The sequence below is a fragment of the Geotrypetes seraphini genome, chromosome 2, assembly GCF_902459505.1.
Source record: "Geotrypetes seraphini chromosome 2, aGeoSer1.1, whole genome shotgun sequence".
In the NCBI taxonomy this organism is placed as follows: domain Eukaryota; kingdom Metazoa; phylum Chordata; class Amphibia; order Gymnophiona; family Dermophiidae; genus Geotrypetes; species Geotrypetes seraphini.
The window spans coordinates 401,176,921-401,189,669 of NC_047085.1; the positions used below are offsets into that span (position 1 = coordinate 401,176,921).

At 44.0% G+C, this 12,749-nt stretch overlaps 1 protein-coding gene across 13 annotated transcripts in view; it reads right to left on the minus strand.

Moving 5' to 3' along the window:
* HDAC9 (histone deacetylase 9) overlaps nucleotides 1-12,749 on the minus strand; it is a 1,077,926-nt gene that overhangs the window by 240,397 nt on the left and 824,780 nt on the right. For all 13 annotated transcript variants that reach the window (XR_004538111.1, XM_033930934.1, XM_033930932.1 and 10 more), the window contains 2 exons: nucleotides 8,832-8,939; nucleotides 6,119-6,329 (listed from right to left, as the gene is read on the minus strand). Coding sequence is in view for 12 of the 13 variants with exons in the window: in XM_033930934.1 (XP_033786825.1) it covers nucleotides 6,119-6,329; nucleotides 8,832-8,939 (319 nt within the window). In the remaining variant the exon portion in view is untranslated. The remainder of the gene's footprint in view (nucleotides 1-6,118; nucleotides 6,330-8,831; nucleotides 8,940-12,749) is intronic.

Here is a 12,749-nt window from a genome sequence, read left to right on the forward strand (position 1 = left end):
AAGGATTTATCTGAAAAATCAATTTTTAACAAATATACTGCTTGCATAGGGGGCCAGTGTGTGTCTAGGTATGCGGTGGTGATGGAAGGAGCTGTAATAGGAAGCCAGTGTAGTCTAATCAAAAGTGGACTTGCTCTAATATATTTGCTGTCTTTACAAACCACTGTGCAGCTGTATTTTGAAGTTTCATTTTTTTCTCCTCTTTTTTCTCTGGACATTCATATATAAAATGTTACAATAATCCAATAAGTTACAATGACAACCTGTGCTAGTGTCTTAAATTGATGAAATAAGGAATATTTGCACGAATATTTACATATTTGACAAAATATTCTTAACTTATAAAAAACCAAACCCCGCTTTACAAGGGTAGTAACTTGTTCTTCCAATGTCAGGCAGAAATCTAATGTAACACCTAAAATTTCAAAGAGAATTCCAATAGGAAATGAATTTTACCAATCTTTTACTAAGGTGCGCTATGCTTTTTAGCGGGCGCTAATCATGCACTAAACGCTAACACATGCATGTTATCCTATGGATGTGTTAGCAGTTAGCGCACGCTAAACATGCACTAAAACGCTTAGCGTACCCTAGTAAGGAGGGCCCCAAGTGTTTAGTAGGTGGTGAAGACCCTAGCCAGGAAATAAATGTTATATCCTTAATTCCATTTTGTATTTATGGGCACATTTCTCTATCTGTTTTAAGCTGCTGCCTATTAGCAAAATAATTTTATCTAAGTCCTATGGAACCAATAACAATAGTTAAATATCATTGTATGCATGAAAAGCCTAGTGCCAGTAGTGGTGAATTCTCTACCAAGAATATTATTTTATGTTTCTGTATTACTTGATAGGGTTCTGATATTTTATATGTAGACCTCTTAGTTGCCTGGCCTAGATACATAAATAAATAAATAAATAAATAGATAAAGTTGCACATGAAGGAGGTGAAAACTTCCATTGGGCTTTTAAGAAGAAAGGAAGTGGTTTGTAAAATCTTTTGTGTGGTTTCAATATGTTGTGTTTGATCCATATGGATATGGAAGTAGTGACGGATGAACTTGCTTATTTGAACCATATGGCAAAAATTGCTAGGCCTCATGTCTATGAGAGGCAGTATGTCTATCAAAGGCTCTTCTTTGAAGATTTTGGTCCTCACACAGCTGACAGGACTATCAGCTATCTATCAGCTTCAGGCAGGAGCACAATATTTTCTCTCTCTGTAGTCATTTTTTCTGCTTCTCAGAATTCTGGTACAACAACCAGTCTTAACTGTAGCCCAATTTGCTAACTACCCTCTCCCCTTATTCTTTGCTTTGTTTAATTGTGTGAACAACTACCGTATTTCACTCACATACCGCGCACCCGTGTAAAACACGGGTATAGTGCGCGGGGAATAGAAATTTATGTAATAAAATTTTAATATAGCGCGCACACGCGTATACCGCGCATGCTAAAACCTCCTCCCGCCTACTCCGAACCGGCATCCTCCCCCCCCGCTCGCGTCACCCCCCCTCCCCCGCGATCCTACATCCCCCCCAGCACCGCAAAGACAACTCTTACCTAATTGGGCACCGGCACCAGCACCAATTCACAGGATGTGCCAGTGTCAGTGCCCGAAGATCCTCCCTCGTTGGGTTGGGCTGGGCTGGGCTGGGCTTGGCGGTGCGAGAGAGATCCTCCTTCTTCCTGTGCCGGGCTGGACTAGGAGCATGCGCAAATGCTCAAAGCCTAGTCCAGCCCAGCACAGGAAGAAGGAGGATCTCTCTCGCACCGCCAAGCCCAGCCCAGCCCAGCCCAACCCAACGAGGGAGGATCTTCGGGCACTAGACATCTCCCTAGGGCCAGAACAGACCTACATTTCAAAATCTTATGGTAGACGTGGATGGCTCAGCTGATCGCAGCAAGGGAATCCTCGATCAGCTGTTCCAGCAGCCCTGCTTGCTCAGATGATTTTGGGGAAAATCCCCAATGCCATAATCAGCTGAGTGGCTGCAGCAGGGGACCCCCTAAATTGGTAGGTCCTCCTGCTGCCAGGTCCTCCTGCTGCCCCCCTCCACCACAAATCAGGAAGGATACCTGCTCCCTACTTCCACCCCCCAGAACTCCCGCCACCCTCCTAAAAATAGCCCGGCAGGAGGGATGCCCACTCCCTCCTGCCATCACCTCCCTGAAACCCATGCTACCCCTCGGCAGGAATGATGTCCACTGCCTCCTGCCACCACCCCCCAGAACTTCTGACATCCCCCCATCTGATGACAACTCCCAATTGGAGTTTTAGGCCACACCCATTCAATCCCAGGATGCATCGGGAAGGAGGCCTAAGGCCCTGATTGGCCCAAATGCCTAAGGACTCTCCTATGGGCCTTATGCCCCTCCTTGGTGTATCCTGGGATGCACTGGGAAGCCCACTATTTTGCAGAGGCGCACCTGCCAACCGGATTGAGTAAGCATCCCTCCAACCAGCCTTTCTTCATTAAAAATATGGGGGCTGGGGGGTGTTGGGGTGGTCTTAGGGGTGCAGGATGGGGGTTCTAGAGGTTTTGGGGGATGCCGCGGATTCTGAACATTTGGGAGAGTGTCGGCGGAGTCTGGAGGTTCGGGGGCTGTCGCCGTTTGGGGGGGTGTCAGAAGTTCATTGGGGGTGGCAGCAGGAGGGAGTAGGCATCCCTCCTGCTGGGCTACTTTCTGGGGGAGTGTCGGGGGTGATGGCAGAAGGGAAGGGGCATCCTTCCTACCGATTTCAGGGGTACTTGTCAGAAAGGGGGGCTCCTGCTGCAGCCATCCAGCTGATTGAGGCAGGGTTATTTCCTGCCCCTCTTCTCGATCAGCTGAGCCGGCAGGACTTCCCATAGCTGCGGCTTTGCAGAGGCCTACCGGCTCAGCTGATCGGGATCCCTCAATCAGGCAGGTGTAAATCTGTACCAGCTTTGATGACATGGACAGCGGTTACAGAATCGGGGGGAAAGGCATCTGTTTTTAAAGACAAGCACGATTCTGCATAGGACACTGGTGTGTGATTCTCAGCCACATTTTAGGTGGCTGCTCAGACCAGCGTCCTCTACTAAATCAGCCCCTCAGTGTAAATACTGGCATTTATGCATGTTTTACCCTCCAAAATTTAGGAAGCTCTTTATAGAATTAATATAGAAACAGAGAAAAATGAAGGAAGATAAAGACTTTATAGCCCATCTAGTTTGCCTAACCATTCCTATCCTTTCCTCTCCCATAGAGATCCAATGTACTTGTCCCAAGCTTTACAAGATACACTTTTCGTCTCCACCACCTCCACTGGGATGCCTTTCCAAGCATTTACCACCCTTTCCTTCAAAAATATTTTCTGAGGTTACTTTTGAGTCTATCCTCTTTCACCTTCAACCTATGCCCCCTCATTCAAGAGTTTCTTTTCATTTGAAAGAGACTCACTTCTTGCGCATTTATGTCACATAGGTATTTAAACATCTCTCAAGAAAAATTATTAAGTAATAGAATAATACCAAAAATCAATTACAAAATATTACTTAATATTTTCTGAGGTTACTTTTGAGTCTATCCTCTTTCACCTTCAACCTATGCCCCCTCATTCAAGAGTTTCTTTTCATTTGAAAGAGACTCACTTCTTGCGCATTTATGTCACATAGAGATGTTTAAATGTCTGGCCAGACATCTTCAATCAATTAATCACGGCGTTTCAGACCATGGTTCCCAAGCTAAGTAAAACTTTTTGGTTTTGCTTTTCCTGTGCACAGTGATGGGTATATTACCCTTTTGATAATTACATTTCTGTGGTGATAGAGTTTTTTTGCCAGTGATAGTAAATGAAGCAGATTTGAACTTTAAACTATTATTGAGAGTTGTCTGCTGCTGTTCGTGAAAATTTTGAGGCTTTTTCTCCACTTTGTTATGAAATGTTTATCGGGGATGTATAGCCCATCTCTGGCGAGTAATATTTTGTAATTGATTTTTGGTATTATTCTATTACTTAATAATTTTTCTTGAGAGATGTTTAAATACCTATCATGACTCCCTTCCTTCTCTTGCCTTTCCTCCAAAGTATACATATTGAGATCTTTAAGTCTGGCACCATATGTTTTGTGACGATGACTACCGACCCTTTTAGTAGCTTTCCTTTGGACTGACTCCATCCTGTTTATATCTTTTTTTGAAGATGCAGTCTCCAGAATTGCACACAATATTCTAAATTAGATCTTACCAGAGTCATATACAGAGGCATCAATACCTCCTTTTTCCTACTGGCCATACCTCTCCCTATGCACCCAAGCTTCCTTCTACCATTCGCTATTGCCTTTTTTAACTTGTTTGCCCATCTTAAGATAGAAACAAAGAAACATGATGGCAGATAAAGGCCATATGGCCCATCCATATCTGCTTATTCGTAGTCTGCCTATCTGCAGTAACCATTATCTTTTCCTCTCTCTAAGAGATCCTATGTGCCTATCCCACACTTTCTTGAATTCAGACACAGTCTTTGTCTCTACCACCTCTTCTGGGAGACTGTTCCATGCATCTACCATGCTTTCTATAAAAAAGTATTTCCTTAGATTACTCCTGAGCCTATCGCCTCTAAACTTCATCCTATGCCCTCTTATTTCAAAGCTTCCTTTCAAGTAAAAGAGACTCGACTCATGCGCATTTACTCCACATAGGTATTTAAACGTCTCTATTATATCTCCCTCTCCCGCCTTTCCTCCAAAGTATACAGATTGAGATCTTTAAGTTTGTCCCCATACACCTTATCACAAAGACCACACATCATTTTAGTAGCCTTCCTTTGGACTGACTCCATCCTTTCTATATCTTTTTGAAGGTGTGGTCTCCAGAATTGTACGCAATATTCTAAATGAGGTCTCAGAAGAGTCTTATACAGGGGCATCAATACCTCCTTTTTCTTACTGGCCATACCTATCCCTATGCACCCTAGCATGCTTCTAGCTTTCACTGGGGAGGGGCCTAAGGCCCTTGGGAAGGGCTTGAGGTATCTGAGCCAATCAGGGACTTCCTTAGGAAGGAGTATATGGAAGTCCCTGATTGGCCAAAATAAATGGCCAATCAGGGACTTCCTTAGGCTCCTTCCTCAATGACACTGAGCCCCATCACATGATGCACCGGGGAGGGGTCTAAGGCCCAGTGTCGTCATTAAGGAGGAGGAACAGGAGGTTTTTCAATACCTCCTGCTCCCAACTTTTAAGGTATGGGACAGGGGGGCCTGGAGGGGGGTAGGCACCATTATGGCAGGAGGGAGAGGGCATCCCTCCTGCCTTTTATTCGGGGGGGAGGGAGTGGGCACCTTTGTGGCAAGAGGGAGTGGGCATCCCTCTTGCCAATTTTCCTCGAGTCAGTGGATTGGTGGGGTGGACAGCGGCTGGGGTGGATGGCGACTTGGGGTGTCGGTGCAGGGTGGGAAGGCATGGTGTGGGGGACATTTTTTTTTTTAAACACAGCACAACATCTGTGCCATTAAAAACCAAAACAAAACAAAACCAGAAGCCCTAACAGCAATGACAGGAGGCTTCTTTCCTGTCACTGCTGTTAGGGCTTTGCACATGTGTCACCGAGCGAATGAATCGGTTGTGTTTGCATGCAAATGATTTGCACCTCTGTGCCAATCATTTACATGCAAACTTGTTTGTGCATTGATCGTTGTTGGGGAATCGGCCAGCGAATCGGCCAACAGGGATCCAGTCGGTAATACCGACTGACTTTTGTGCATCTAGGCCTAACTTAGGTGCCTCTTATAGAATTTCCCTCTTAGTTTCTCATGTGTTTTGTTCCAGATATTCACACACACAATGTAAAAATCTCAGGAAATTACAAGAGTCTTTGAATGACATGCAAAACTGTGGTTTCCTAATATCCACAAGAATTCTGCATAGCATACAGCTTGTATCAAATAATTGCAGGCACAGTTCTTTCAGACTGAACCCTAATCCACTAAAGAAATTCTCACTTCAATGATATGCAGTCCAATTATTGGGAAACACTCCTTGTCCCTTCACGCCATGCTAGTTGAAGTGCATTATATTTCTAAATTAAAGTATCAAAATGCAGTATGCCTTTGGGTACTGAATTTCTGGTGAAGCTATACCATTTATAATTACCAGAGGCAAGAAGTTTTTGCTGCCGCATCTGTTCCTTCAGCAATAAATGCTGCAAGAGGGCCTGGTGACTGCTGTTGGGCTTTCCTTCCAAGGCAGCATGAGAATGAGTGGACGGTGTGGCAAGACTTGTACTATACTGTCCAGACAAGGCCACTCCCTGCCTCTGTGCCTGGGGTTCACACTTCTGCTTGTCTTTAAGTGATGAAGAAGCCTATGCGAGAAAATAACAATTGCAATAGTTAGATTGTGAGCCCACCGGGGCAGATAAGAAAAATACTTAAGAGTACCTAATTAGATTGTGAACCATTCAGATGGCTGTGTTGATGGGTGGTAGGTATCTAATATAATAAAACCCTAAGCCGCGCATGCGCACTCCCACCTGCGTGCTCCCGTTTTCCGTGCGCTGTAGGGCACCGCAGGTAGGAGTGCGCATGCGCGCGAATCTCTCTCTCTTTCTCTCTCCCCCCCGAGGTGGATGTCGGCCGCGGCGGCTGTAGGCCGCGGCAGCTTTCGGCCGTGGTGGCTGTCGGCTGCCGGCGACTGCAGGCCGCGGTGGGCGAGCACGGAGTACGGAGCCATTGTAGATGGCTGCAGGAGGATGAGGAGGAGCTGCGAGAGCTCCGCAGAGGCAGGCGGTGACTAGAGAACAAAAGGAAGTAAGCCAGAGAAGCATAAGAGCTACCATACTGAGACAGAACAAATCAGGAGAGGGAGAGATGGCTAGAGAACAAAGGGAAGTAAGCCAGAGAAGCATACGAGCTACCATACTGAGACAGACCACAGGTCCCAAAGACTAGAACAAATTTATGCTGCTTAAAATAAAGCAGTGGATTTCCCCCAGATTCGGGGGAGGGAGTGGGAGAAGGGAGAGATGTTGGACTCAAGTGAGGAAAGGAGAGAGAGACAGAGATAGATGGATGAGAAAGACAGAGGGGCTACTAGGGGGACCAGGAGAGATGGTAGGGGATAGGGAGAGATAGACTTCAGTGAGTGTGGAGGGGGCAGGAGAGAGAGATGGTCTTGGGGAAGGACAGAGAGGGACAGGAAAGGGAAAGATGGCAAAAGGGTAGAGGGTGTGAAAGGGGGAAAGGGAGAGAAGGAAATGGTAGGACCACTGCTGCTTTGGGGCACTGAGGGAGGAAAGGTTGGTACGTCAGGACTGCTGCTGCTGCCTCGGGTAAGTAAAGACCCTGTCAGGTGATAAATGCAATGGAGGATCTATGAGGGCCAAAAGGGTACAAAGGAAATGGTGAAAGGTGAGGTGGTGGGACTGGGATCAGTGGGAGGCAGGGTCCGGGCATGATAGAGGCGGGGCATGGGTGGGGTCAGAGTCAGGATCAGGGTATAGGTGGGGCTATTCTAGCACCCGTTACTGTAACGAATGTAACGGGCTAAAACACTAGTATCAAATAAAAACATACACTTGGAAACTTACGCTGGCTTTTACAAAGCTGCGGTAGAGATTTCTACCATGTGCCTACAATGTAAATGTTCCAACGCTCATAGAATTCCTATGAGTGTCAGAGCATTTACCTCGTTGTCCAGTAGTAGAAACCTCTACCACGGCTTTGCAAAAGGAGACCTTAGTTACTAAGAATTGGGGTCAGCTGTAAAATAACCCATCTTAACAGTGGCCCACATTAATAATTTCTCACCTAAATACAGATTTGACCCCTAGATTGTGTATGTTGACCTATAAACTGTCCTGGGCTCTTTGGGGAGGACAGGATAGAAAATGAATTAAATAAATAAATAAATAAAATAAAATAAAATAAATACATGCTTTCACATTAAGAAACATGCTATATATTTCTCAGGGTGTTTAGAGGGTTAGAACTCCAACTCCCACTTCCTGACACAGTTCAAGAAGTTTCACATTCAAGTAATACCACACTGGGGTTTCTTTTAACAACTGAACTATACTACTCATGTTTAATCCTAGGAGCATTTAACCCCCAGCTTGTCTTGTTTCATCTGCAAGATGTGATCATCCTGCAAGAAGAAAGAGTAACAGAGGGGCTTATGATTGTTTTGCACGTCACTACATTAAACACTGAAGGATTTTTCTCTGGTTAAAGCAACGGTGGGAATCAATGTGCTCTTTGCAGTCAGGTCACACAGTAAATACTTCTGGTATTGCACTGAATTTTGTCACAAAGCAAGGCAGGAACTGTTAATCATAATAGTAATTCAATGGATGCTCTTTCTCCTTACTGTAAATAGTTCTTTTGGAGCTTGCATTGCTTTAAAATCAAACAAAATCTTCTCCGAAAATAGGACAACGTTATTTCCACCGACACAGTACCATTTCATGGAGTTAAGATTTCTCATTTCTTGCAATCAGCTCCCTCACTAACATGCGTGCATAGGTAATGCTTCTCAAAAAGACCACTTTTTATAAAAACAAAGACAAATTTAAAAACTAGCACATTTCAAAAAAGGTCTGATTCTGATAATGTTCACACACAATTTTCTATCTATAAAGCCAATAGTTCCCACTAGTGGCGATCTTGCATTCCCCAGTCACACACTTCTCAAATGTCACATTTTTAAATTTAGTTTTCAGTAAAAGAGATGGTGCAACATGCATTCTCTGGAGGCTCATTTTCTTTTTCTGTTAAAGAAAAGTCAGTCTTTAAGGTTCTCTTCCCATCTTACACTGAATCATATATGTCTCAGAGAAAGGAATACTTTTAAGCATATTATTACTCACTGTAAGCTGAGAGGGGGCTGCAGGGAGCCCCAGGGTAATGTTAGGTAAAGAAGGGGATGTGTATAAGCTCAGTAGATTCATGGATTCTGTGTGGTTCAGAAGACACTGCTGTGAATCCAAATGTTGTTAAAGAGAGAGAGAGAAAAAAAAATACATAATTATAGTATGTATCATATATAACCTGGTAAAGCTCAAGAAATTCAATATGGGGAGCAATTCTTATGGTGACGGGACAAAGCCACGCCAACAATTGAGAACAGACAATTGAATGCAAGACTGAAGCACGCCGCCGTAAAAGTATATTTTTAAGGGTTCCGATGGGGGATGTGGGGGGGAACCCCCACTTTACTTAATAGTGTTCGCACTGCCGTTGGAGGTGTGTGGGGGGTGTAACCCCCACATTATACAGAAAACTTAACTTTTCCACTAAAAATAGGGAAACAGTTAAGTTTCCTCTATAATGGGGGGGGGGGACAACCCCCCAAAACCACCCCCAACGGCAGCGCGAACACTATTAAATAAGGTGTGGGGGGGTTCCCCCCCCACACACCCTCCATCGGAGCTCTTTAAAATATACTTTTACGGCGTTGCGCTTCAGTCTTGCGCTCAATTGTCTGCTCTCAAATGTCGGCGCTGCTTTGTCCTGAGCGCTTATGACTGTGAACCAATATAGGTGCCCTGACGCTGCTTGGCGAGATTCTATTCTACAACATTTGGGCAGCAAGATTTCATTACAGAATGCAAAACTAACCTGGCATTGGCACTTCAAAAATTTACACACCTGTACTTACACCAGCAATATTCCTGAAGGCACCAAAATGCAATAAGGGGACATACGTACAGTATTCTGTAAGTTGTACCTATAAGAGGAAGCACCACCCATGCTCCACTGATGTGAATGCTCCCCTTGCATTTGTCCACATGCCACTTACATGCACCCTTACAGAATAGCATTGAGGCCCGGATTCTATAAGTGGCGCTGTCAGTGGCCGCTTAAAAAAGCAGCCACTGATCGCATGTCAATCGCGCAACGGTGCCGATGACAGAATTGTGGCTTCGTGAAAGGTAGGCACCGGAAATATAGACCAGGGTTTTCAAGGCCCTACTGGTGCCTACCTTTCACATGAATCATGGCTATGGAGGCATTTTACGATGCCTAATGTCACAGCTGGCATTGGCCACACTTATAGTGGGGAGTGTGTGGCGCAGTGGTTACAGCTACAGTCTCTGCACCCCGAGGTTATGGGTTCAAATCCACGTTGCTCCTTTTGAACCTGGGAAAGTCACTTAAGTCACCCATTCCCCCAGGTACATTAGATAAATTGTAAGCCCATCAGGACAGACAGGGAAAAATGCTTGTGTACCTGAATAAATTCATACAAACCATTCTGAGCTCCCCTGGGAGAATGGTATAGAAAACTAAACAAATTATAGTGGTGTTAGGCATCATAAAGCCCCTCTGTAGGTGCCTTCATTTAAAAAAACAAACACTTTTACTCATTTTTAAAGTGTTTTGCACTTGCTAGGTACCGGTAGGGTGCCTACTGGCACTTAACTTAAAGTGCCGTTTATAGAATACAGTATGGGCGTTAGTAACTTTGCGATATATACCTACAGGTTGACTTTATCCCAAGAAATACTCCAATTCAATATTTGTAAAGTCCGACAACAATAGAATCCAATATAAAAATGAATAAAAGCATTCAAATTTAAGGAGGAAAAGATTTCAGTTTTGAACCTGGCCAAATGGTTAGAATATGAACATTACATATGCCTTTTAGAAAGCTATTAAAATCCCATCTGTTCTGAAAATGCTTGTAATCCCTTCAAAGCATCATATTGATGTGAAACTCTTGTCAACTTGTCGATGCCAATATTCTATCTATTGTAGCTCACTGGCAATGATCAGCCTATCTCTTTTGTAAACCGTATAGAACTGAAAGGCTTTTGCGGTATATAAATAAAAATTGATGTTATGTTATGTTCAGTGGGCGCCCACACGCGTTATCTATGTAACGCTCCTTGGGACTTTTGGTACCCCATCACCAATCAGTAAAACCTCCTCAAAAAAATGTCCATTGACTTATTTGCTATGTACATTTTCATACATATTCATAATCTACTTTCATAATCCATTAGAGCAAAAATCAATATAAACTTCTCTTAAATTTCAGCAGCGACTCAGGCAGCTAGCAACACTCAGCACAGCGTCCGTTTCACAACTGCTTCATCGGGAGCTACTCACTGCCCGAATGCTTTCCACTCATGCTGCTTATCCCAGTTCAAGCATACACTCTGACCCTCTTTTACAAAGGTGCGCTAAGCATTTTAGCATGCGTTTAGCGTGCGCTAAATCAAACACGTGCGCTAACCGCTACCGCGTCCATAGGATAACATGCACACGTTAGCATTTAGCGCATGATTAGCGCGCACTAATATTTATCGCACTAATATTTAAGCATAGCGCGCCTTAGTAAAAGAGGGAGGTCTGTGTCATCGCTCTCGCTATTTTTGCTTTGCTGCCACTTAGGGGCTTAGGGGCTGCCACTTAGGGGCTGCCACTTAGGGGCTATTTTGCTGCAAAATGCTGGTACTCTGTATATTTAATACAAGTAGTATATATTCGTAACTGCAGGCAACCAGTTATAGAATTGCTATTTATACCTTTTCCTTTTCTTTTTGCATTTTGCTATTTTAGATTATTTGCTGCAATCCATCGGCATTTTCTAATGAAACCATAAAGTGCACCGCTGAAATAATTTATCTAGCATTAGTCACATCTCAGGACACACTTTTGAAGGATTTCTAGAATGTGGAACTTTTGAACACAAAGAGAAGACAAGAATAGCCAAATGTGAAGCTCCATCCCTTGCTGGGGGATCTGGGTTTCTGAGACTGAAGCAAAAATATTTTCAAATGATCTATCAAAGGAGGAACAGCAAAATATGTAGAATAAAAAGCTATGAAAACTTAAAGGATTGCATTAATCACTGGCTAAACAACTGGACACAAAAGTATGCCTGAACACTCCCGGAGCACTCCTCAGTTCCCAGTTATATAGCACACACCTGGATAATAACTATGGCTGTATAAAATATTCATATTTGATTCGATTTGGCCCCAATGCTGCCCCAAATGTATGATTTGTATTCGACCGCATAGTGATTTAAATTTGAATATAAATATAGGCAGTCCCCGGGTAAAGAACAAGTTCCATTTTTTAAACCGTTCTTAAGTTAAATTTGTATGTAACTAAGATCCTGTACAGTACACAGTCTATAAAAACATTAAACTTTAAAGAAACAGTCCTCAAAACAAAATACAGTAATTTAAACAGAAAGAAAAGATAGGTTTACACTTACTTTTGTTCTTCATCTGTCCCACTTTTCCCTCTCCACCACCACATCCAACATTTCTCCCTCTCATCTCTCACTTCCCCATGCATCTGTACCTCATGCCTCTCCTACCACAATGTCCAATATCTCTCTCCCTCCCTATGCCCAACAATTCTCCTCTTTCTTCTTTCCCCATGTGCACCATCTCTTTCCCTCTTACTCAGACACCCATGTCCAAAAATTCTCCCTTTCTATTCCCTCCCCACCTTGGCATCTATTTCCCTCACTCCCTCCATTCTTTCATCCTATGTCCCATGTTCATGCTCCCCTCCCTCCCTCCATTTTGTGTCCCAAGTTCATGCTTCCTCCCTCGTTTCTTCTTTCCTTCCATTCTTGGTCTGAAGTTTGTAATCCCTTCCTTTCTTCTGTCTCAATGTGACCCCATTTATCCCTTCCTGTGCACCCCTCTTCCTCCCTTACTGTCCCAATGTGATCCTCCTCCTCCCTTCTGTGTCCTAACGCAACCCTCGTTGTCCTTCCCTCCCTCTGTTCTGCATCCCAAATTCGTGCCTCCCTCCCACAG